This window comes from Grampus griseus (genome assembly GCF_964374135.1).
Source record: "Grampus griseus genome assembly, chromosome: 3".
Taxonomy (NCBI): Eukaryota; Metazoa; Chordata; class Mammalia; order Artiodactyla; family Delphinidae; genus Grampus; species Grampus griseus.
This window is the reverse complement of record NC_139019.1, coordinates 106,275,524-106,302,075: the sequence shown is the minus strand read 5'-3', so window position 1 is coordinate 106,302,075 and position 26,552 is coordinate 106,275,524. Positions and strand designations below refer to the sequence as shown.

Here is a 26,552-nt window from a genome sequence, read left to right as displayed (position 1 = left end):
TTCTCTCCTAAGAATCCATTTAACACTTGAGGGGAATCAGCCATTCTGTGCTTGTGTTGCTTGATTTTGTAAAAATTCTGAGGCTCAATTTTTAGCCTTAGGCAACCTGTTCAGTCTTATTTTAAATGAAGGTTTTCAGAAAAGTATAACCCTAATATCTAGATGAAAGAGTAGATATTTTTTGTCATCTCATCCAACTCCATTTCCTATACAAGAGAACCTAGAGATGTCTCAGAAAGGCTTGTGGAAGGCTGCTGCAGAGAGCTAGGACAAGAACCAGAGCCCTGCCTCACTACCCTTTCCACTAAAGTTCACCACACCTGTCTGCTGGGAGGTTAAGTCCTCCTTAGAGCTCTTGTACTCCTCCAGGTCTGCTGGGTGTGCCATGTCTTCAAGGCCCTGAACACTTCTACCCAGCCCACTTCTCAGTCTTGTTTATGCAGCCGGTAACCTTGAGTAATGAGGTAACAGCTTTTTATGGACAAAGAACAGGCTTGCTTACTTTTTGCTATAAAAGTTCAGTGTAAACCCACTGAGTGCATGGCATCCATCTGGTACATACTGCATTGCCCCTGTGGGACTTAGGTGTAAAGGGAACCAATGCACACACGCTACTGCTCACACTGCTTGCATAATTAAGTCCTTTGTCTCTGATCCAGGAATGTCATGTCTTCTGCTAGCATCCATGAAACAGTAGCATGGTCATTATCTTATAAGAAGTGTACAATCAAATCCCAAGCCTGCCACTGATTTTAGCTTGAAAATTCATGTCTACAGGTTATTATAGCAAATGATTTAACTAGATTTATTCAGAACATATGAGATTGGTCAACATGGAAAGAGAACAAGGGCGACCATATAAGTGTGTTCCCATTCCTCTTAATTTTAAAAAGCTTTTATGCTAATTTTGGTTCTCATCATATCACTGAAGACTTTTTACTCAAAGCTAACTAAAATATTCAGGTATTTAAAAGAGATGGATTTAGTTTTAGCTAAGTATAGTTATTTTGTAATTAAAATATGCAGAAAGTAATTTGTCAAAGTCAATATTCGCCATAGACAAATTAAGCTTCTATTTATCGCTGGAAGATTTGAATACAGAGGTTGGGCAAATTGACAAAATTTCTGACTAATTACTTTTTTGAATGCACAGCTAAATCAATTTAGTTAATATTTAAAGGAAGACTAAAGACAGCAAGACGGTTGGCATATAATGGAATTCACCTTTCTCAATGAGCTCTCTAAAGAATATTTTAAAATGTTTAGTCTTCAAAAAAAGCTATTTATAGCAAACAGAGCATAAAGTTGTCTATATAGAAATTTTTTAAAAACTTGGAAATAAAGAATCCCCACTTGCCACCCATGCCTCACACATCATTACTTGCTCACAGAGGCTTCCCTCGCACAATGACTGGCTCTCGTGATGGCCAGAGGGAGTACAGCATAGTAGTTATGGCAGTTACAGCAGTTTCTAAATTCTAGGTTAAAATCTCAGCCTTCTCACTTCTAACCAGATGGATGACCTTGGGCAAGTTACTTATTCACTTAGTTCTTCAGTTACATTATATGGTTGTTATGAGGATCGAGTTACTTAATATGACAGATGCTCAAATGTTAAATTTGATTCACTTTAAAAATCTGAAGTATACAATTTAGAACGGCAATGAACCTTACACATGGTACAGTTCAGTCCAATCTCTTCATTGTACAAATGAGACATTTGCCCCCAGTGTTAAAGCTATTAAGAATGAAGCTGCGTCTACCATTTAAAAGCTTTCCATTACACAATGCATCACATAACCAGTGGCTCTTTCTCCAGTATTTAAAGGCAATCCCCCATCCTTCTCTTTCCTGCCAATTCCCTCCACCAACAACTCCATTTTTTTTTAATACGAAAAGGAAGGTATGTGATAGATAAACACACACAATGTTACATCTACACCGTGCTGTCTACCTGCAGGAATGAATTGCTGGAATCCAATATGGACATCATAGGACACAGTATTTAAGTTTTGCCAAATTCTCCAAAAGAAAAAAGCACTTATTGGCATACAAACAATACAACCAAAAAGATGCTAACATTTGGGTAACGGCTAACAATTTACACCTGCCTTCTCTGTATGTTTCACGTATTACTTCTAGGTCTTAATTTCTTGGAAAAATCCCCACATTTCCGACATTTACAGTGCATTCCACATTTTTAGTTGGGGCTACCAAACAGGCTATTTTGTGAAAGCACAATATGCATCTTCCAGAAGTCCAATTCAAAGCCGCATGTATTCAAAATACGTCAACAGTGAGCATTTGTGTATTAACCATAGGTTCTGAGACACATCACCTTTCATTTCTTGCATTTACTGTCTCAAGTGGGAGGAACAATTCAGCAAGGAAACAGCTGTGAGAACAATGAACAAATCTGAAGCCAAGGGACTTCTACAGTTTAGTGAAATATACTGTGCGACTAACAATTATATCAAGAAATGAAGCCTCATCTATGACAGGTATGCTCTAAGTTGACTATTTTCTGCAATAAAAATGACAAAAAGCTAACCTTACAATGAAAAATGCTACATAATTAATACAACATACACTTTCCCTCCCATCCCACTTTTCTGGAAATAAATTAATAGAAGCTAGATTTATTGTCTTGATGGCATCCCACTTATTTTCTTCCTTTTTCTTCATATAAACATGATTGCAAATCAAAAAAAACCACGACAAACAAAAAAAGCAAGTACATTAATTTTCTATTGCTGTGTAATGAATTATCACTAATTTAGCAGCTTAAGAGACGTTTACTACCTCATAGTTCTGGAGGTCAGAAGTCCCGGCACAGCATGGGGGCCATCTCGGCTCAGGGTCTCACAAGGCAGAAATCAAGGCATTGGGGGTCCCGCCCGCATTCTTACCTGGGGGCTCTGGGGGAAAACTTGCTTCCAGACTCACTGAGGTTCTTTGCTAAATTGAGTTCCTTGTGCTTGTACAACTTAGGAGCCTGTTTCCTTGCTGGCCTCCCAAATCCTCAGCCTTGTAGTAAGCAACAGAGAATCTTCTAAGTCAGCAACAGGGAATCTCCCTTCCACGAAATCCCTCCCACAGACTGAATCTCTTTTGCCAGGAACAGCCCAGTCCCTTTTAAGAGCTCACCTGATTCAATCAAGAACACAAAGGCAGTCTCCCTATCTTAAGGTGAACTGATTTGAAGCCTTAATTACTTGAGCAAACCCTTTACAGCTGAACAGAGATTAGTATTTGCCTGTCAGGGGCAAAGTGTGTGTACACCAGAGTGGGAACCTTGGGGCCCAGTTCAAAATTCTGTTTCCTACAACAGGGAAATCAAGATTACAGTCTCTTTAACCAGAATTAATAGGCTATTTTACTTGACCACCATTTTGGACTTTAATCTCTTCTAAAAATAAATTTTCAATAAGATGTCTGCTATTCAGGCTTAAAAGATAAAGAAAAGCAACATGGTAATAAGAATTCTAAAAGCCAACTGCAATTATTTCATAACCATATCAAAGTAATCGATGTATCTCATTACGGTAGCCTAGTGATTTTTAAATTTTTTAATCATGGGTTAAATAGTGACAATAATGCTCCATGGAGGATCAAGGAAGCATGAGTGATGTAAGAATATTGATTTGTAGTTATCTGAGGATAAAAATAATGGTAATTTTCATATTATCAGCCATTCTCCCGAATTAGTTCAAAACCATCTGGAAAGAAGTAAGGCTAGACTGAAGATGGGGCACAGGGAAAGTTCTCGGCGCTGGAAGCAGCCCTTTAGCTTTGCGCATGTAAACAGTGTAGTGTTTTATAGATTCTAAAATGGATCCTTTTTACTGTTCTCCCCGCTTTCCTTCTGATAATCTCTAGCGTTATCAACTAATGTAAGGAAGCCCAGGGCAACGTGTTAAGTAATGTAGTTGTCATCTTGCTGAGCCTTTCCTCACCTCTGCAACTAGAAACATCTATCTCTGGGTCTCACTAGCCACACTTGTGAAAGAAAACCGTTGTAGAATTTTACAGCTGAAATGGACCTGAGATCATGATCTTTAAAGTTCCACCCAGATCTAAAGTCATATTTACCCAAATATCAACTTTTAAAAAGAGAAAATATTCTTCCTAATTAGAGAAATGTGGTAATTAAATGGATGTTATAGGGTATTTGGTTTCCTGGTTAGAATAACTTTTATTACTTTTAATTTCAGATAAAGTTTCTGCATATGTTTTAGCATTTCAATAAACGATGTGTCTTGATCTTTCTAACCCCCTTGCAATTCAAGACACTGGACTATTCTTTTGCTTATGTTCTCAAGGTCTTTATTTACATCAGTTAAAAGAATTTTGTTACCTTACAAAATTGGAGACACTTCCAATTCAAAGACTAATGTATTAAAATCAATTCAGGTTTCCTATAATTAGGCCTCATCACCTTGCTTGCATGATCTGCAAAAAAGAAGGGAGAACGCAGAATTCACAAGTATATTACTCTAAACTTTGTTGTACTGACATTCCTGAACCTTTGACATAATTCAATTCACTTTTACTGATTTTGTACCAGACCCTAAGCTTCCTTGGGGCATCTTTCTATCCTCAGCACATGTTTAGAACTTAGTAGGTTCTCAAAATGAGTTTCCAGAATGAGTATAGAATAAATGCACAGGTCCTGCTTTCAAGAAGCTTAGAATCTAGTGGAAAAGACAGATTTTAGCCCAGTGAAACCCATTTCAGATTTCTAACCTACTGAACTGGAAGATAATAAATTTGTGTTGTTTTAAACCTCAGAGTTTGTGGTAATTTAATATGGTAGCCATAGGAAACTGACTCAAGTTCACAGAATTGTTTCAGCTGTGAAAAGGCTTCATTGGGGTGGTGTTTCATGAGAGGAAGGGCCAGGACTCAGTGGAGGAAAACAGGTGATGTTAGTTAAATCCTTGCTACTCATAAAGTATGGTTGGTCTCTTCTGAGCACAGAAGCCAGACCTATTGAACCAGAGTCAGCATTTTAACAAGATCCCCCAGGTGATGTGTATTCATATTAGAGTTTGAGAAGCACTAGGTTAAATTTATCAAAAACTATTTTAAAATGTGTAGAAATCTTTGATTCTTCTTTTTTGACACACAAGTTTGCTGGGAAAAAAATTTAAACGTAACCCTAAGAAGAATGCTAGATTGCTGTTTGTTACACTGACCAGAAAAAAAAAAAAAAAAAAATTTCTACTGCTCTTAAATAAGAAGGCCCTTCAATAAAATCCATTTACCCCCATGGACAAAACATTTTCATTCTTCGAAAATTTCCATGAGTTGAAAGATTACAAATGTCAAAAATTTTACACCTTTAAATAAATATTAGAATCCCTGGAAGAGTACTCAAAGAGCCATGCTGTGGCAGACAAAAGAACTTCATTCACATAATACGTTTTCTTTAATTACTTTAATATAAAAGACACCAATGTTTCATATTTCACATAATATTTTTTAAAAAGTTTTAAAACCCTATAATAAGTATTTAATGAAAATAAATGTATTGAATGGTAGTAATGACTGCAAAAGCAATACTACCAAATGATTACTGAGGCCTTTTGCATTAACAGTAATTGGAAGGTAGGTGGAAAAAATTTCAAACAAGAATATGGATGTTTTAAAACTACATTTTATCCAGCCTTTACCTTTTTGCTAAATCTTGTGCTTATTAGATGTATTCAAGATGGTTATAAAGCTATTCAGCTAAAGTAATACTTCAAAGATGTTAGAACAGCCCTCCATTAATGATATGGTGTTGCAAATCCTCCCATCTGTTTACAAAATTAAAACAAGCAATGAGCGAATGAGTCTTTCTGGGTAAAAGATTCAGTTAAAAAAGAGAACATTAACAGAGAATTAGTGATGGTGAGCAGAATAAGAAAATTAGCATAATTAAGAAAGGTATGTAATTATTCAACATAAGTTTGTCTGGTTAAACCAGTGCAACATAATAAATAACTTGACTGCATCGTGAGCGAAAGGGGTAACACGATCCAGAGTCCTGTTTTTAAATTCTCGTTTAATAATCCTATTTCAATCAACCTGTAAAGTAAAAGCACTGAATCCACATTAACATTGTAACATACATCTTACAATAAGACAAAAGTCAAACTATTACTGGGAGATCTTTGTCTTTAACTGTGCACAATTTAAGAAAATTTCACAAGAGTGTGCACTTTTGAAAGTATGATCAGTGTATATGGTATAGAGAAAACAGGCACCTCCATTATAATTTTTTTAATAAATAAAAGCACATTAACATAAGAAGAAGGTAAGCAGCACCTAAAACCTTTGACATCTGTAACTAAATGCTGGTACCCAAACGGTCTAATTGGTTAAGTTTTACTAAGAGGCGCAAAAAAGAGCCAATTTTTGACTTAACGTTTTAATTCTGCTAGAGACATGAGCTTGTCCGGGCTTACAGTCCTGTCACCTGATGGTGAGTAGCACACCCGTTCTTCACATGTCTTATACTTTGGAAAGCAGACCCGACTCTGGAGCACTCGCCTTAATGAGATTCTGAATTTCCTTGAATTTTGGATGGTCTTTATCAGCCACCAGCTGTAGCAGAACAGCTTCACTTGTAGTCACTATGATCCCAGTTCGAGCAAGACGCTTTAAAAAAAAACAAAAAAAAGACAAATCAAGAAATTAAGCATGAGAATGAACACTGTATTAAAACAGCAAAAAGCATGCCAGGACACAATGATTAGTGTCCTCTATCAAAACCATGGCCCTTAGCCATACCATCAAATTCAGAGGTGAGGAGAGATTTCAAACTAGCCACACCACAAACCCTTTATGATGGTTCTCAATATTAGTAATAAGGACTAGAAACAAGTAAAAGAGAACAGGCAGCCAATATTCTCACTTGCCAATATTCTCACTTATATGCACCAGGGACAGAGGGAAATCAAGGCTAAGGACTGTAAAACAATGATTCTTAAGTTCTTTTTTTCCTCTCTCCAAATATCTGACATTAAACTGCATGCCCTTCCCGTAAGTAAGAAATGCTGGTGGTAGAGGAGCCTCATGTGAGGTTTAAGAATGTGCCCCTGGTCGACAACAGAACCACTACCATTGCCACCATTGTAAGCTTTTTCGAATCATAACAGGAGTATAAAATTTAAGGTTGTATAGAGTTTCATTGACAGGTGAAAGAACATCCTTGCCAAATTGTTCCAGTGGAATCATAATAAAGAGCTAAGGACAGAAATCTCAAGGAAGGGGAGGAGGGAAAGGGAAGGAGGAGGGCAAAGAAGAGAAAGTGGAGAAAAGGGTGGGAGAGGGGAATGGGAGGAGAATTCTAGAGCAGAGATCCATTTTCTGGATGTATTTATCAGAAACCTCAGGGAAAAAAACAGACCAACTGTTTGTTACCCCAAGCAACATTCACTGTAAGAGCCTTAGAAGATGAGGTGGTTAGACACGATTCCTATGCAAGTTAGAGGAAAAGACGTGGATCAGTGTCTCGTCATAAAGGGAGTCACCTGAATAAACAGGACATCCCAATGGAGCCAAAGTAAACCCTTCAAATGGCTGCAGATCCAGAGACCCAACCTTCCCACTGGCAGACTCTTCCTTTTTATCCCCAAGGATGCAGAAGGGAGTGTAAGCCATAGCCTACTTATCAGATAGCAAGCTTGGACCTCAAACACCAGCACAGGAGTGTGCAGAGCAGGCTGACCACAGCTCTGGAGAAATGAAAAAACAGCAGAGGGTTACATAGGAAAGAGGAAGAAATAAGTGAGGCTGCTAGTGTCCTTTATGTTGGGACAAATCCCAGAGGATGAGTCATCACTGAGTTCTTTAAAGACGTCTGGAGATTAATTTCCTCCTCCTTGCTTTTCAGTCAACTCCTGACTATCGTATCAAACCCTCAGAAATCTCAAAGGACTGTGTGCTTGCTTCAGACAGCAGGGCGGGGAATAAGACTAGCTGCAGCTCGGTGCCGTGAATGTCCAGCCATCCAAATGCAGCTCTCTCCCTGGCTGCCTGCCTTCCTTACTGCTCCCTGTTGAATCAACGGACTTTCAATCAGTCAGTCTGAATCTGAGTCATACTTTCAATGTCTGTGAAAGTGCCTTCTATATTCCAAAGTGCAAACAAAGGTCAGTTCTCAGTAATCTTTCTAGTTCCTTCATGAGGCAGGAAGGACAGAAAACTGTTTCCAGGTCTGAGGAAGAAATGTGATGACCCAGGAAGAAGGCAGCTTTTTTCCATAGTGCTCTCCTGACCAGACTAGAGCAGCACCGGATCCACCCGAAGCCAGCAACCCTCAGGGATGCTGTGAGTCCGTACACTGTGGCAGGGGCAAGCTGGCACACTAGAGGCACACAAAAAAACTTTAGTAAACAGAAACATAAAATTATTTAACTTCAAGACGGAGATATGCCCAATATTGATTGCATTGGAAAGTAATCAAGCCAAGAACCTGTGTTAGGGGAAGGCGTGGCTCACGCCTTTGCTAAGATTGCAAAGTCTTTAGATCAGACTAACAGACCTTCCCACGGTGCCTTCCCAGCCCAAACCCAGAAGGGTACCTGAGCAGAAAGAGAACAGCAGCACTTTTTCCAGACACCGGCAGGTTCCTGCCCACCACCTTGAGCTATGAGGACACCTACAATACTGGTCCCACACTCACTTTATCTCCTGGCTTTAGAAGGGGCAATTAAAACTCCAGCTGTTTAATGCAAATGGGTACATGGCTTAATAGGCTTCCTGAGTTCTTCCCTTACACTTGCAAAACCAGTCCAACTAGGCCAAAGGAAAGGTTACTCTGACCCACAAACCTAAAAATGCAAGAACACAAAGCCAAGATGGTCTCAGAGAGGGTGGGGAAAAAAAAGACTAAACCCATTAAATTCCCAAGTAACACTAACAACCCCCAGAAGTACAAGGACATCAAGCTCATGAGACGGTTTTAGTCTATTTTATCTCACATTTACTCTACAATTGTAAGTTGAAAGAAAAATGCCTGACAGATGGTAGGTGCTCAAAAAATTTTGTGGAATAAAGCACACACCACAGATCCTGGCAGAGAAGTTTTAATAACGGTAACTATAAATCTTATTAGTACAATGGTCTTAACAGGCAATATGGGGAGTCTCAGGAATGACCTTAAGTAGTTGCGTTCTCAAGGAAAAAAAGAAGGGGAGCAGACCAGATCTCTATTTCACTTTCATAGTCACAGAAGAAAAAAGGAGACTTAACATTTCTCCCAAGGACTGAGGGACTAGAGCACCTCCATAGCAAATTAAGACTAAGAGGAAAAATCTGAAATGTGGCACACATCTTCCCCCATCACCACCTGACCTGCTTCTTCTCTCCCTTTCAACCTCAGCCAAGGCAATGCTGGCTGCTCCAGGCTCTTCCAAACCCACCCCAGACCATATTCCTTCCTTCCCTCCTCAGAACTTCTCAGGACTAGTCCATTCTGGCTCTTGGAAGCTGATATATGCTTATACTTTTCTGATCAGATGAACCTCATGAAGACAATAAAAACAAACAATAGCTACAGTAAAAATAAAAGCAACAGCTAACATTTGAGTGTTTACCACATCAGACACTGTACTAAGTGCTATCGATACATTATTTCATTGATTCTTCACAAAAATCCTCCCACGTAATGACTATTATTTCTATTTCACAGTCGACAAAAAATTAATCCATCAATCTAAGAAAGAAACAGATGAACCTACTTGCAAGGCAGGAATAGAGACACAGACTTAGAGAACGGACATGTGGACACAGGGGTGGAAGGTGAGGGTGGGATGAATTGGGAGATTAGGATTGATATATATACACTACCATGCATAAAATAGATAGCTAGCAGGAACATGCTATAAAGCACAGGACGCTCAGCTCGGTGCTTTGTGACGACCTAGGTGGGTGGGAGGGAGGTCCAAGAGGGAGGGGACATAGGTATACATATAGCTGACTCACTTCATTGTACAGCAGAAATTAACACAACATTGTAAAGCAATTATACTCCAATAAAAAAAAAGGAAGAAATGGAAAATTTTATTCAAGCCAAAGTGAGGATTATAACCTGGGAACAGCCCCTCAGAAAGCTCTGAGAACTGGTCCACCCGTTAGAAGTCAAAGCACAGTTACATAAATTGAGACAGAGGGCTGTACATTAAATGACCTATTATTGACAGTTTACATAATCCAGATCTAAGTGCCACTGTCGTGGGTCATGTGACCCTTTAGAAGATCAAGAAGGAATGTTCTTTTAAGGGGTTGTCTGCTCTTTATGGTTGAGCAGGCATTTCTGCTGATGGGAGGTTTGGTCGATGCATACTTTAGATACACAATGCACAGTAGGGAGGAGAGAGGAGGCCAAAGGGCAAAGAAAATTTTTTCATGTTTAAATTTTTCTTGTCTTGCCATAAAAATATGAATTTTATTTCACATCACCAATGAGAAATCTGAGGCAAAGGTATTAGGTAATTTGTCCAAGGACACTAATTTACAAAATGCCGGAACCTGAATTCAAACCCATATTACCCCTCCACTGTTTAGACCCCTCCTAATCAGTAAGATTACAGACTACCTCCAAAAGAATGAGGCTCAGATGGTAAAATGGCTGTTTTTATTCTCAGTCTTGGTAGAACACAGAACTGCCAACAATCAAAATTTTCTGTAATAAATGGCATAATAAGACATCTAAAAAACGAATGTAGGACAAAAGTTCTTGAAATCGCTTTACAAGCAAGGAAAATTTTTGGTTTTGTATGTTCTTAGTTTTTCGCTTCCTTGGAAACACTTCAAGTTCTGGACCTCAGCATTACCATAAAGGTATTCAAAGAAGAAAAGAGCTGCCTGTCGAGGTAGTACGGATCTGACAGTGGAAGTGTTTAAACTCAGATTACTAAGGAAATTTGAAAAGTGGAAGCTAACTATGACTATAAGAACAGCTTAAAGATCTCTGCTGAGAGGGGAAGAAGCAACACTTAGTATCTAACCAACCAGAGAACCCAGTAGTCCAAGTGGACTTGAAAATAGTTGAATAAAATAAATAAAACCATTTCCACCTATAATCGCAAAATAGGACTCACTGCTCAGGAATAAGAGAAGGGATGGCCAACCAGGGCCTTAAAACCACTGCTGCTGACAGCTACCCGCCTGCTTCTACATCAGCCCTCCCCACTGACTTGAGTCTCCTTTCTTTCCTCTCTTTCTTGTTTGCCCAACTCACCACCCTAGGGAACATTTTAGGCTAGAGAGGTGATTGAGCAATCCCACAGAGAAAGTGGTTCACAGGTCAGCTTATGCATGGAACACTGGAGGGTCTCAAAAAAAAATCTACATTTCCCATTCTCAATAAAAATAATCAGTTAAAAATTCAGCAATTCAATCCAGATTGACATTACTTTAAAGCTATTATAGAATTAGAATTAAACATGAAAGAGAGAGATGCACAATGCGGAGTGAAGGTTCAAAGGATTAATTGTGGGAGTTTGTTTTTCAACAGTCTCGGAATAGGCAATGCTTACGTAAGGCTACTGTTATGCAACACTGATGAAAGTCATCAACTCCCTGACTCTGAAGTATATCTTGACACTCCACGCAGAGAGCCATTAAACACTGTGTGTGAGTGGTGCCCACAGTCAGAGACACACCTCCTATCCCCAGAAATTCAAGTCTGAGGAAATCTAACAAGTGGCTGAACCAGGCTTCGGCCCACCATACCCTAGGTGTTGGCTAGACCCTGGACGAGTTAAGCCTAGGTGAACTGTTGTTAATTTGCAAATCTTTCAGTAGTTCAGAGTAAGCTTACTGGAATACCTCTTAGTTGATGTGCAAAACTAGCAAAGTTACGAAAGAAGATGTAAAGGAGCATTTGGCATCACTAGACATCTAGAAATAAAGACAGAAGATGTAAAACAGGATATGATGGTGAGACCTCAGAGGTTTGTCGTGCGTAGTAGAAACCCCGGAAATCAGCCTGATTGTTGTCAGACCAAGCTCAAATCTAAGAGGTAAATCTTTCACTGCTGTTACATATTTGATACTCTCCAAATTTACTTGGAAGCCTTGGCTAATGGTTTATTTTAAAGCAGAACAATTACCTCAAGAGCAAACATCCTGTCCATCATGCTTCTCGACGACGTGGCATCAGCAACAATATGAACCTCAATACCTCTGCCAACGAGCTCCAGAGCTGTCTGTTGGATGCACACATGGGTCTAGTAGGAAAGTAAAAACCATATGTAATAACGTGGTAAACTACCAGTATTTTACAAATGTGCAGCAACACGGTAGAGCAGAAAGAGCACTACAGGTCTAATGGCCTTGTCCACATCTAGTTTTGCCTCCAACTCACTAGTGATCTTGAGCATAAACAGCATTTCTGGCTTTGGCTGCCTCTTTGTTAAGTCAGGGACTGCATTACATCAATGTTCTTTGTACTGGGAAACTTGAACATATTCTTAGAGCTCTGTGAGCACTTTTTTTAAAGATTTTCATCTATGTCATCTGGACGACCTTCATATGGCTGACTACTACCACTCAGTTTTGATGCCACTCGCAGTTGGGTTTATTTTTGTATTCACACCAAGTGCCTAACACAAAGAACGCGTTTGCAGTACTGCCAATTGAGATAATGGTGGGAAAACTGAGTTGTGGTAAGGCACCCAGTAGTATAAAGGTAAGCCAAGTTAAAAATAACTTGTAGCACAGGCAAAAAATACCCAGTATACATCACCAGAAAATGAATTATACAGATTCCATCTTTGTAAGTAAGAACTTGTAACAATTCATCAGCAGAGAATAAAGAGTAAAAACATGCTCCAACAATAAGTGGATTATATAACCAATGAAAGCAGATTTTAATAATGCCAACCAACCTTATCTTCATATGACAAGAGGGCTGTGGAGAATTATCAACTGACAACTCATTAAAATTAGCACTGGAGGACTGCTCAAAGATGATTTTGATTAGACATGAGGTCTAATGATGAACAAGCAAGAAAAGTGCAAAAGTCAGCATTTGGTGTGACATATTTATACAAATAGGCTTCCTTTATTTTATCATTATTTAAGTCAAAATACAGAAATATTTTATATCTAAACCTGAGGCTATTAAAACCTACTACTCTGAAACCTACTATCAAAACATCATGGATGTCTTTAATATTATTTGGATTTCACTGTTTTTATGGTTTTCATAATTTTAAAATTTTAGTTCAAGAGGTGTTTAAAAGCTATGAATAAATACTTATATTCTGTTTCTACATGTCAAAAAAACAAACCAAACAAAAAATCATTTTAATCAGCATTAGGAATCCATGAGTATTTTTTTTCCTTTAAAAAAATAGGTATACATGATTCAAATGTGAAGGACAATGAACTACATGACTTCTAAGGTTTTTCTTAAACAAAAACATGACCAAGGTGAGCTCCTATAACACATAAATAAACATACTGTCTTTGGTGAAAATGTGTTCCAAAAGTTGGGGTTCAAAGTAAAGGCCCAAGAATCTATCAACCTAGATTCAAATGCAGCTTCATCTAACTTTAACTAACTCTATGACCTTGGGCAAGACACATAGCAGCTGTGTTTGAGTTTTCTCACCTACAATATGAGACCAAAAGTACTTAGCTCAGAGGATTGCTGTGAGAGTTCAACAAATTAATATATATAAAGTGTTCAGATCAGTGCCATGCAAGTAGTCAACACTTAAAAACTGGTAGCTATTTTCTATCAGATACCTACATGGTATTCTATATACAAAATTACATTCTGGAAATAACAAGTTTTCTACAAATGATATCGTGTCCAAAACAGAACAAGAGGTACTCACTTCTACTCCAAATAACACAACACTCCTGACTCCAGGAATCTCTGCTAATGCTGCTTCTACTTCTGGTAATACCATTGAAAACTTGGTCTTTGGAAGTACCAGTTTTACACCCGTTAAATCAATTTCTTGAACAGTGCTACCAAGACCTTTAGGGTACTGTTCTGTTACAATAACTGGAATTCCTAAAATCCGGGCCCCTTGTAACTGGAGGAAAAAAAACACACAAAGATAAGTAGCAATATACATATGTTTGCGTATGAATCATGCTTTAGCAAATTGGAAAAAATGAACAAGCAAGCATACCAATCTCTGTCCCACACTAATAATATCTCCAAAATACTTGATGGCTGGTCTGAACCTTTCCTGCATATCACAGCAGAAAAACACAGTGCTTGAAGGTGTAAGATTTCCCAGGGTAGTAAGCTGAAGAAAAAAGAAAAAAAGAATGATTTAGCATTTGTTATACAATGACATTTATTTTCAGCTGGAGGTCAGTAAAGAGAGAAAAACATTCCTACTGTTTGACCCATTAAATCCATTTCTACAACTATTGTCTAAGAGAAATGATATGAATAACAGGAAAAAAAATTATGCCCAAAGATGTCCACTGAATTGCTTTTAATAGTGAAAATTAGAAATAAACCAAGAACCAACAATACAAAAATGATTTCACAAATTTTAACACATTCACATGACAAACATTTTTTAGCCTATTAAAATAATGTATGTATATGTTTTCAAAAAATGTGCACCATCTAAGAAGAAATGCCATAATCTAATGTTAATTTTAAAAACAGAGCACAGTTCAATAGTATTTCAATAATGTAAAAATATGAATAAAAAGTAGAAGCAAATATATGAAAATATGAACACGTGGTTATATAGTTAGGGATGCTGATAACATTTTTTCTTAATACCTTTCTTTTATTTTTCAAATGCTATTTTAAAACATTTGCTAAATGTTATTTAAAAAGATGTATTACTTTTATAATAAAAAAAACAGTAAAAAACTTAAATCTGTTGATGGCATTGCTCACAAGAACAAAGAATAAAATTTAAATAATCTGTAGCAAAGATTATGGAACAAAAAACTAAAAAAACAGAAACAAATCTAGATATACTGCTATCATCAACACAGAAATATTAAGTTGGTATTCTCAAGAATAACTTCTTAGACTTCAAATAAAATGCAATGAAATGATGCCAAGCACATCACCACTGTCAAATGGAAAGACATAAATTTGACATCTGAATTCTTACACATATTTATCACAATCAGGAAAGTCAATGAATTAAGATGAAAACTGGGTATTAGATTACCATGCTTTACATTAATTGCTGTAGTTGGTCTATTATAACAACTTGGGCCCAATATGGATCTACCAAAAAGGGAAAAATCACTGTTGAATACAAGAATTTAATTCTTAAAAGTCCATGGTACTTTTCTTTCTACCTTCTCAAATGAGAGAAAGCTCTGGAAAGGATGCAGTCTGATCATGAATGAACCCATGCCACTACTCTTACTAGGCACCCTGTAAGTCTCCCCTCTAATTAACCTAAACCACCCACAGACAATAATTACTCATAATTTTATAGAGGAACCTGAGTCCTGATTACATGGTGGTGGCTTCACCACCAGCCTGGCCCTAGACTCTGTCTTAGTATCTGTGCACATGGCATACTCCCAAGAAACAATTACTACAAGAAATAAATGAATCATCAAAAGGAATCTTTTATCCTTAACAGTATGACTGTTCTAGTCAGGTTGCACTTTTATTTATCTGTGTCCTGGTCTGAAGGACTCCAGCACCTTAATCTCCCTCTGGTATTAACTCTATAGGTGTGCACTGATTAACCATGCGCAGTCCAACACCAAGTTCATGTCAGAATGCGAGTGCCATCTTTAATTCTAACACTATGTGGAGGGTTTTCCTACTCTGCCAATAAAGTATGTTTAAAATAAATATTCAGGCTGCTTCCTTACTTAAATTTTTAATGCAAGTACCATGCTTCCATTTTGGTCATTATCAAAAGCAATGAGTCTGATGTATAGGTAAGTACTTAGGGTACTTGGTTGAAAACCAGTCACTATGACCATGTATCTTAAATTTCAGTAAACATTAAATCTTGGCTCAAAAGGCTTAAAATCCATATATATATATTCTTTTAGAAATTTGAACCAGGGGTCCCTAGTCATCCACCATGTGTTGAGGGGACACTATGAAAAGCAGTTTAGCTGTAACTGTCTTGTTTCAAGTAACTGTAAGGCACCTTAGCCATCTTGCCATTCTACCACATGGGAATACCAGCAAGCAGGCAAAATAAAACTCCCAGGCAGTTGCCCAAGTATGCTGGATGGCCACGCACTAACACACAACCGACACTTGCTTCGATCTCCAGCTTTCAGATCTTATCTCAGACTGTACTGACTAACTCTGTATACATTCCTAACAAGTTCGGTTGTCTGGATTATAAATTAACACAGAATTGGAAACAGCAAATCTGAAAGGGAACTGCCGAAGACAGGCAAACAGATAGCAACAAGAAATGACAGCTGAGGAAGAAACGATTAAAAATACAATAAAAGCAGATCAAAACTCAACTAGTTCTCAGTCTAGACTCCAATGAAGGAGTAGCAAGCTGTATATAAGTTATAAATTGGGACAAAATCATTTTATCACACTCATTAAGAAAATAAGTTACATAATATTTTAGGACTACCATATAAAATGGTCAAAATACAAAAAATTGGGATATTTAAAGGAATAAAACCTTACCTACTCAGAAATCCTAGAATATTCAGACTTGTGATCTCCTGGGGTCCCTGTTACCTGGTGCTTCCCTATACCTCATTTCAGCTGTGAGGTATCTGTTCTAGGCAGGGGACCACATCAGACGTATGTCATATTAGACACAGATTGAGGAGGTCAGAAAATGCAGCCCTGAAATCCTTAGCACCCTGCAAATCCTTTCTAGTAGAGGAATTCATCATCTATAAACCTTCAGTTAAAGAAAGAAACCATAGAGATAAGCAGGTGAGGCATATTTTTATGCAGAAATGACTGGTTATAATTTCATGAAACAAAAATGCCTTAGACATTCTCCTCTCCAGGAGTTGACATCCCCTTGAATATGACCTGCACTTAGTAATTTGCTTCTTCAGAGTATAGAGGGAGGGTAATGGTGAACACGGCCACAGCCAGGTGATCAAGATTGAGGTAATCCATGGTGACAGTATTCAGCTTTGATATATGATGAGAATGACCTTCATGATCTTCCTCTCAAAATCTCACAACCCTGGTTGAAGCATGAGGAAAACATCAGATAAACCCAAAATGAGGTCATTCTACAAAAATATCTAATCAGGACTTCCCTGGTGGCGCAGTGGTTGAGAGTCCGCCTGCCGATGCAGAGGACACGGGTTCGTGCCCCGGTCTGAGAGGATCCCACATGCCGTGGAGCGGCTGGGCCCGTGGGCTGTGGCCGCTGAGTCTGCGCATCCGGAGCCTGTGCTCCGCAGCAGGAGAAGCCGCAGCGGAGAGAGGCCCGCGTATCGGAAAAAAAAAAAAAGGAATAAAAAATATCTAATCAGTACTCCTTAAAACTGTCAAGGTCATTAAAAACAATGAAACTCTGAGAAACTGCCATAACCCACAGGAGTCCAAGGAGACATGACAACTAAACATAATCGGTATCCTGAATTGGATCCTGGGACAGAAAAAGGACATTAGGGAAAAGCTAGTGAAATCTGACTAAAGTGTGGCGCTCAGCTTATAGTAATGTACCAATGTTGGTTCCTTAGCTGTGTCAAATATGCCACAGTAAAGTAAGATGTTAGCAAGAAGGGAAACTAGGTCAGGTATAAAGGAGCTAGCTCTCTGTACTATCCTTTGCAACTTTGTTGTAAATCAACACTATTCTAAAATTAAAAGTTTATGAAAAAAGAAAAAAGGTCTCCCTATGCCATAGTAGTAGGGGGGAAAGATGCTACTTTATGAATAAACTCCATATCTTACAAGACAGAAAAAGGAGGATTTGAGGCTACCAAAACAAAAAACAAACAAATAAAAAACTACTGAGAAACTCTAACCAAACCCCCCATCCACCCCAAATCCACATGAATTTCAGTAATTGTTAAATTACACACTGACTCTATAATTCAGGGACTTCGTAACCTGACTCAGAAATTCCTCTTAAACCAAAACCTTGTACATAACTAAAGTGCTGCTCATTGTCAAACATGCTGCAACTGCAAGATAGAAAATTAAAAGTGACCTTGACCAAGTGCCATCACAAGTAAAAGCGAAGCAATTACAGATCAACACATATTCAAGAAGTATGAAGAAATCACATATAAAAGTAAATACGTGTATACACACACACCTTCATATATTTATACACATAAATCCCTACACATACATATATACATAAAAAATACGTATTTCAATATACATATTTCAACACAAAAAGCTGATCACAACCAATGGCTTCCTCAAGCAACAGTTTAAGAGAGAAATGTCAAGTATAAATTTTTTGTCCACTTTCTTAAGAACTGTCTTAGCTGGCATTCAACCTTAGATTTCATATTCAAAAGACTCTTCATCCCCAAGTCTCATTATTACCACAATCATAATAGTATTTACCCTCCTTCACTTCCACATGTGCTCTGACCATTTTCTAACAATGGCTGCTACATCTGCAAGGAATCTGCTCCTCCCTTGCTCGGTTACTCAGGACAGGCACATACACAGTGGCTGGCCTTGCTTAGTGATACATGGTGCCCCACTTCTGTTCTCTCCATAAACGTAATGCATGGTGAGTGTTGTATGTTGAATGGTGTGCTCTAAAATTTATATGTTGAATTCCTAACCACCAGTACTGTACCTCAGAAAGTGGCCTTATTTGGAAATAGTCACTGAAAACATAATTAGTTAAGATGACGTCATACTGGAGTAGAGTGGGTGCCTAATCCAACATGAGTGGCATCCTTATCAAAAGGGGAAATCTGGGCACAGAGAAGGCCATGTGAACATGAAGGGAGAGATCAAGGTGACATGTCTACAAGCCACACAATGCCAAAGACTCCCAACAAACCACCAAAAGCCAGGAGGGAGGCATGGAACGGCTTCTTCTTCACAGCGCTCAGAAGGAACCAAACCTGATCTAAACCCTCCAGAATTATGAGAAAATAAATTTCTGTTGTATAAGCCACTCAGTCTGTAGTATTATACTTTGTTACAGCAGCAACCTAGCGAACGACTACAGTGAGTAAACTGTACATCTTTAGGAATGATTAAAGTTTGGAATTGTAAATGTGATGTTTTCAAAATCTTAGTAGTCTGTTATAGTCACAATATAGGCATGATGTGCTTGGGAGAGGGGTCTAGAAGGGGATATGAGGTATCATTATTTCACTGAGAAGTGTTTCCAAGGAAACCCGATTACCACAGGCATAGTAAGGCTTTGTTCCAATACTGACTCAAAACAGAGGTCTGTGACATGACTCTCCCAGGTTACAAGAGTGCCTACACAGGACAGCCCAGGCACATTAGAATCTGAGTCCAAATGTCAATTTCACTAATTTCAATTACATGAAATGCAGCAAATCATTAACATCTCCAAACAGCTGCTTCTTAATCTGTAACAAAGTAATAAAAATAGTGTCTACCTCACAGGGCTATTTCAAGGATTAAATCAGCTTCATGTAAATCAATCAATAAATGTATTAGGTTATTGTGTATCCCTCCTATAGGAAACATACGCTCTGAAGGTCAGCACATGTTAAAAATAGTTCTTCTGTAATGAGGTTAAAATACCACTTACTACTAAAATCCCTTATGAAAACAATAAATATATAGAAAGAAATACTGATATTGCCTAACTTATGTTAACCTAGTCTACAGAATTAAGAAATGATTCATAAAGTGGATTTCTAAATGTCACCAAAAGACTGACAATTACATGATCTGCTCCTGGCAAAACGGTTTGGGGCTTTTTAATTTAGACTACAAAAGAATATTTATTTCACTCTTATTTTACAACCTACTCACCTGCTGTAAGCACTAATGTCACTTGCACTGAGGTTACAACTCCAGCGAGCTTTCTAACTGCCTAAGGGAAGCCAGCCAACTCCATCAATTTCAGTGTTAAGGACGATGGATTTCTTTAGACTGTACCTGAGGTTGGAGTGAAGGTGAAGCTGGCCAGATCCCAGGAACACAGTGATATCTGAATCTACTTTGGATTCCCCTTGGCAAACTAAATGACAGAAAAAAGTTCCAAACACAGTTTGGAAATTGTGTTTAGCTCCCACTCAAACACAGTTTATTTATAGGTAGCCTCTAATGTATCCACAAGAGGCAAAATGTGTACAATGCTTTGGGCAGTAATCTGCAATGTTGAATTCTTAAAAAGTGGGCGGGCAGACAATATCATACCCTCAGGATCCAGCTGTTTTCTCCAGTGCCCCTGACACTGTGCGCCTCCCAAGATAGTTCCTGCCTGCTTCTCTAACTCAAGAGTTCCGAGCATTACCTTATCTACCTGCTCCTCCTACACGCTCCACAGGAAAGGTTCTGAAATCAAAAATCACCACCTTCGGGCTTCCCTGTTGGCGCAGTGGTTGGGAGTCCGCCTGCCGATGCAGGGGACATGGGTTCGTGCCCCGGTCTGGGAGGATCCCACATGCCGCGGAGCGGCTGGGCCCGTGAGCCATGGCCGCTAAGCCTGTGCGTCCGGAGCCTGTGCTCCGTAACGGGAGAGGCCGCAACGGTGAGTAGGCCCGCGTACCGCAAAAGAAAAAAAAAAAAAAATCACCACCTTCCAACTAGCAAGCCCAAGGGAGACCCAAGTCCTTTCCCCTTTCTTTCCAAACCCTGCCTTCTCTCCCTTCCCACCATGTACTCTGGGGTCTCTTCTAGCTATAAAACATCTACACCTCTGTTTAAAATAATCATAGTACTAATAAACTTCCAAGAAGTAAAACCTGGAGCAGAATCCCTTCCAAATTAACTACCTCAGGAAAAAGTCGAAATAACCTTCCCAGGGAAGCCCTTATCTTCTGCCCAGACGAAGCTGCCAGAGGCTTCCCTCCTACATACCGAAGTAAAATCCTCTCGCTGCTGTCATTCTTACTATGTCCTTTTCTTCCTCTCTTCTACTTAGGCCCTGCCCAAGTGTCCAGGGTTGAATTCTCCGTTAGTTAAAACTTGGGAAATACCTTGTGAAAAATTAACACTTATAAGTCATGAAAATGACCTAAATTCCCACTGTATAATCCTCTCATTTACATTTCTTCCCCTGCGTCTCAAAATTCCTTAGACTTCAAGCATTTTGACAAGGCTGAAGACTCATAACCGTGCTTGAAACATGAGCTGTCTTCAGCTACCTGAGCTGTCGGCAGACACTCGGTCACTTGGACAGAATATTTCAGAAAAGAAGACACTAAAAAGTTACCAGAGCCTAATACTGGCAATGGGGGTCTTAAAGATCAATCCCCACAGAACCACTAACCAACCACCAGCGCAGACAGTGTGGCACAAGCAGCCACTGTGTTTTACAAGGTCACTAGCAACGTCAGTCAGAACAAGCGTGAAAGCAAACTCGGACCCCTGTGTAAATTAAGAATACATTCTAGAATATTTTGTATGTTAGCCAGGGCCACAGAGGCTATGAGGCCTATTCTTGGAGAAATAATAAATGGCATTATTTAAGCTGTGGATTACATGTGGCCAAACATGCTCTTCATCCCTGCCTCTGGGAGAAGGGGCCTATACCCAGAGCATGGCCTCACTGACAGGCCACCTTGAGTCTTGCTGAGTGACAGGCATCTGTTCCACAGAAACAACGAATAGCATCAAAACAAATGCTGTTACAAGCTCAAGTTTGAGGCTTGTTTTCCATTCTGCTTGCTATTTTCATTAAGCATGAAAAGAGAACATAAATGCTATGGCCAGCTGTAGGACCTTCACACGCTTTACCATGGAACCTCAGGCAATTTCCTACATGTTCTGCTCTTTGGTAAAACGAAGGAGTTAGATTACTAGGTACGGAACAAGAATTGGGTCTTACCCATGTTTACATTCACTGGGCCAGGCACTTACAGCTGCCACTCAAATGTGGAGTGAACTCTACATTCTCATCCAGCCAGAAAATGTCCATGTCTCTAGGATTACACAGCCAGGTTCCAAAAAAATACAGTAAAACGGTCATGAAAAGAAGTATCTTCCCTTTTTCTTCTGAGAATATCCATACACATACACACACACACATATATATCTCTCTTCATATAAATAGGTATCAGAATAAGTATATGGATATATATGGTATGTGTGTATATTCCTCCACATTACCTATTTTTAAGCTGGGGGAGGCACCTGGCTGAAGAAGTCAAGCTATTGTGATTACTAAAATGAAAGAATATAAAAATATTTTTAAATACTTTAAAATATATAAAGTATCCTATAACAGATGCTTAAGAATTATTGGACTATTTAGTGGGGAAAAAATAACATTTTTAAAAGAATGGAACAGAGTAATGATATTATCATTATTATTTTAAACATCACCACAAAAAAATAACTATATTTTATCTCCAATACCAAGCAAAAGACTTCAAAAGCCACATGTGACCTGAATTATATAATGCCTTTTGAGAATGTACAAGACATTTCAGGTATATACAAATATTTCATTAACTTCTAAACTGATAAGTTAAAAAGAGTTCTCAGATCCAGGCTTTAAATTTTTCAAAATAAGAAATCCCATTGTTGGGGGAGGGGGAAGTCTTAAAGACTTGGGGAGGGTGCTAGTTTGGCATAACATCTTCTTAGGTAACAGCCCACTCTCCCTCCCAACCACTACAGGAAATGCATCACAAAGAAGTCTGCATCCTCAGTAAAGCTCCAGATCTCTTCAGCTAGTATTTGGATTCTCCCCTTTATTAATGGATTTGTCAAAGGTGCATCCAGCTTCTTCCATATTTTGGCAGTAATAATCTAAACAGACTGACAAGGAAGGCTGCAGAGAGGTGTCAGCCATGAAAACTCTTGAAGGCATAAAAATGGGTGGTAGTAAACACGTACCAACCACAACTCTCCCAAGAGCAGGGCAAATTCTAGGGTATCAGACGCCAACTGTCTCCCTTTTGGCTCTCCAAGGGTTGACCACAGAATCTCACAGCCTTTGCCCTCTGGTTAAAGTATCTGCTTTGGAAGCTTCTGGCCTTCCTCTGCTATCACTTGCTGGAGTAATAGCAAACAAGACCAATTCCACAGACAACTACAAGTGAAAAACAAACAAACAAAAAAACCACCAAAAACTACAGAACAGAACTCAGAAAATGACACCTGAATATTAAAATGCCTTCTAATCCTGAATCCCACATTTCAGTTGGGTCTTCCAAAGAAATGGCTTACCGGTTTCTCAACCAAAAAAAATGGTGGTGGTGTAGTACCTAAAATACACCTTTTGTTCTTGCTTTTCAACAGGATAAATCTTCCGGTGAATCCTCTGAGCTGAGCATAAAAAGAACACAGGAGGCAGATCTGCGCAGTATTAGAGCACAGCTTTTTAAAAATATTAAAAAGGCATAAAATAATCCTCAAGTATGACAACTTTTTCTGCCAGCACGACCAGGAAAGAATGGTCTAGCTAAAGTTGGGTATTTAAGAAGGTGCTGCAAGTGCTGAGTCAAACGACTTTTTCAAGGTAGGCAACGTATATATGTAATCAACAGATTCAGTTGACAGTTACTTGGAAGAGGCTAAACAAGGTTATTTCACTTAAGGTTAGGAAAGACTTAAGATCAAAGGAGCAGAAAACTGGGGAAGAGGATGGGTGAAAGGATAGGACTCCTGAAGTTTGTGTTTCCGCAAGTGGTAAACACAACTCCGGGAACAAACCCTGAGGCCGATACTCCCCCACAATCTCCTTTCCCCGGTTCTGCATCAACCCAAATAAAAACACAGCTTACTCTGCACAGCCCTTCGGTTACGCAGGAGGCTAGGACTCGCTCCCGGCACACAAAGCGGATGCGGGCGGCTGAGGACCACACACGTGGGGGCGTTCGCGCGCGCCGCCAGTAGCCGGGAGGCCCACGCCCCGTCCTCGGCCGAGGACAGCCGGTGACCGTCACCTTCGGACAAGCGCTTTCGCTGGGCCATCCCGGAGGCTTGCGACAGCGGCACGGCCCTTCCCAGCGGGCGCGGTGCGCAGGGCCCGCCGCCGCGGGGCACCTGAGGAGCGCCGCGGGGACGGGGACGCACGGGGACCGGGAGCTGCGGCTCGGCGCGCGGCCCTCCCGCGAGACCCACCTGGATCTGCAGCGGCACGAGGCGCACCTTGCAGCGCTCGCTCACCGTGAAGCCCTTGGGCAGGTCCACGTACTGGCCCCACTCCTCCGCGAAGAGCTGCACCACGAATTTGCGGTGCATGTCTATCTGGTCGCCGTACAGACTGAGGAACTTCTGGATAAGCAGCTCGTAGCCCGCGCCGTGCGGCACGGCTGAGGGCCGCGCGAAGACCGAGAAGCAGAAAAGCACGGGGACCGTGCCCGACGGCGCCCCCAAGCCACCGCCGCTGGGGAGCGCCGGGACCGCGGGCTCCGCCGCCGCCATGTTCCCCGAGCGTCTGCTAGCTCCGAAACCGCGAGGCGCAGACACCGCCAGCAGCCGCGGCCCCGCCTCCTCGCGCCGCCTGTCGCTTGCTCTGGAAGGCGAGGGGGCGGGTCCTGGCGGCCGCGGCTCCCGCGCCCTCCTCCATGCCCGGCGGAGGGCGGACCCTGCGGAGGGCCTGGCTGTGGGGCCGGCGCTCGGGCGAGCGCCCCCTCCAACTTCCGGCGGCGCGCGGTCCCTCCGGTGGGCCGCGAGGGGCCCGGTCGCCTCACAGACCCTCGACCTGCCTGGGCTGCCCGGTGCTCTAGTCCTCAGAGATGTGTGGCCCGCCTTCCTCCCCGCTCCGCCCACCGTCGAGCGGTGTGCTCCGGAAGTTTGGGCCTGTGCTTGGGGACACGGGGCTGCCCGGCTAAAACTGCTGGGAGGCGTTACCTGTCGCTCTTGTTCAGAGGCAGGCAGTACTTGAGGACGGCGGCAGTAATCTTAAAACCAATCGGGCAGGCTGATCGATGCTAAGAAGAGTGGTGGGAGTCGATGCTTCCTTAGGAGGGCCATCCGAGACTCAGAATTTCATGTTTTTCCACCCCATGAAACACAGTTCTCTCTCTAGTCGTGGATTTGAGGTCTTACCCTCCCTTTATCTCAACCCAATTTCCAGGAGAACTTGGATGGGGAATTGCAAAAAATATAAAGGGTAAAAAGAGTAAAAATCAGGACTTTATATTCAAACTGAGGATTCTGTTTTTGAGCGAGTAAAAGCAATCACCCTCAAATAACTTTTGACTTATGAACACTGTAAGGCACTATAATTAGCTGGAATTAGAAAAGTATACATTATGAACAAAGTTTCCTTAAACAGAAGGTCCTGGGAAGATAGGCTTATGACTCTAAACGTACAATTAGATTTTAGATATTAGGGGTTTCTTCTTTTATAAAGAAAGAAATGTCAGGGTTTCTCAATTGGCATTGCTGACATTTAGAATGGATACTATTTCATTCTAAGTGACGGGGGTGGCTATCTTGTGTATCTGTAGGATGTTTAGCAGCATCCCTGCCTCTACCCACTAGATGCCAGTATCACCATGCACCTCCCTAATTTTGACAATCAAAAATGTTTCCAGACATTGCCAAATATCCCCCAGGGGGCAAATTTGCTGCCATTTGAGAACCATTGCTTTAAAATAATGCCAATACCATCCTTTGGCCTTTACTGCTCACTTGTATCCAACCTACTGAAAATAGTCTCTCTCATCAAACTTGAAGATTCCATTTAAAACTGTTGTCTGAACCCATCAAACCAAAATGATATTTTTGCAGATATCATTCCACTGAAAGTCTTTTGTAGGCAGATGTGCAAATCTGTGCTAAGAGAAAGTTACTTTCTCTAGACTAACTAATTACAAAAAGGTACCTATTCTAGGGTGACTAATTATAAAAGTGTTCCTTCTACTCACTAATGCCTTCTGGGACAGAGCAGATTGGAGATTGGAAATTGGTCTGGACCTCAGTCCCCCTCAACAAGCACCTCTGCATCTGCACAGTCTCTTCTGATGGCCCCGAGTCAACATACTTATTCCACTCTCAGATTTTGTAAATGGTTTCTTTACTGAAAGTCAGAAACGTAATTTCCATATCCATTGTACTACCTGAGATTGGCCTTTGGCCATTTAATAGTGCAGTCTCTGTGGTAATAACACATCAAATAACATTAATAAAACAGGAATTGGTGGACATATTCACATTTATTGAGTACCAATTGTGTCAAGCAGTGCATCACTATGCTAGAAAAGCGCCATGAGTGCACCTTTCACTGATAATTTACTGTTCTCAGGAAGCTAATTATTAGAGTATTAAGTTTTATAAATGTTGTTGGAAAGAGTCAATGAATAAGAATCCATAAGCAGATATTCTAATGACAAGAAGAAAATAACTATGCTAATTGACAAATCATTACAGGTAAAATGCCCAAAATGATCTCATATAGGACTCTAAGGACATTTATTAGTTGAATTTAAGCACTTACTTTCAGAATTTAAATTCAAAGCAATTCAAGAAGTTAGTTTATACAGTATTGATTAATATGCTAATGCACTGCAGA

General features: G+C 40.1%; 1 protein-coding gene across 2 annotated transcripts; it reads right to left on the bottom strand.

The window, feature by feature from the left end:
- Positions 1 to 4,322: 4,322 nt before the first annotated feature.
- Positions 4,323 to 24,543, bottom strand: ISOC1 (isochorismatase domain containing 1). Of its 2 annotated transcripts, XM_082652076.1 has the most exons (6): positions 24,155 to 24,543; positions 14,145 to 14,264; positions 13,842 to 14,045; positions 12,108 to 12,224; positions 6,538 to 6,645; positions 4,323 to 4,452 (listed from the first exon to the last, which is right to left on the bottom strand). In XM_082652076.1, the coding sequence occupies exons 1-6, from the start codon at positions 24,455 to 24,457 to the stop codon at positions 4,435 to 4,437; spliced, it is 870 nt and encodes a 289-aa protein (XP_082508202.1). In that variant the 5' UTR covers positions 24,458 to 24,543; the 3' UTR covers positions 4,323 to 4,434. The 2 variants fall into 2 exon arrangements, with proteins under 2 accessions (XP_082508202.1, XP_082508201.1); XM_082652075.1 differs by lacking the exon at positions 4,323 to 4,452 and having other exon boundaries at positions 6,400 to 6,645.
- Between the last annotated feature and the right edge of the window lie 2,009 nt (positions 24,544 to 26,552).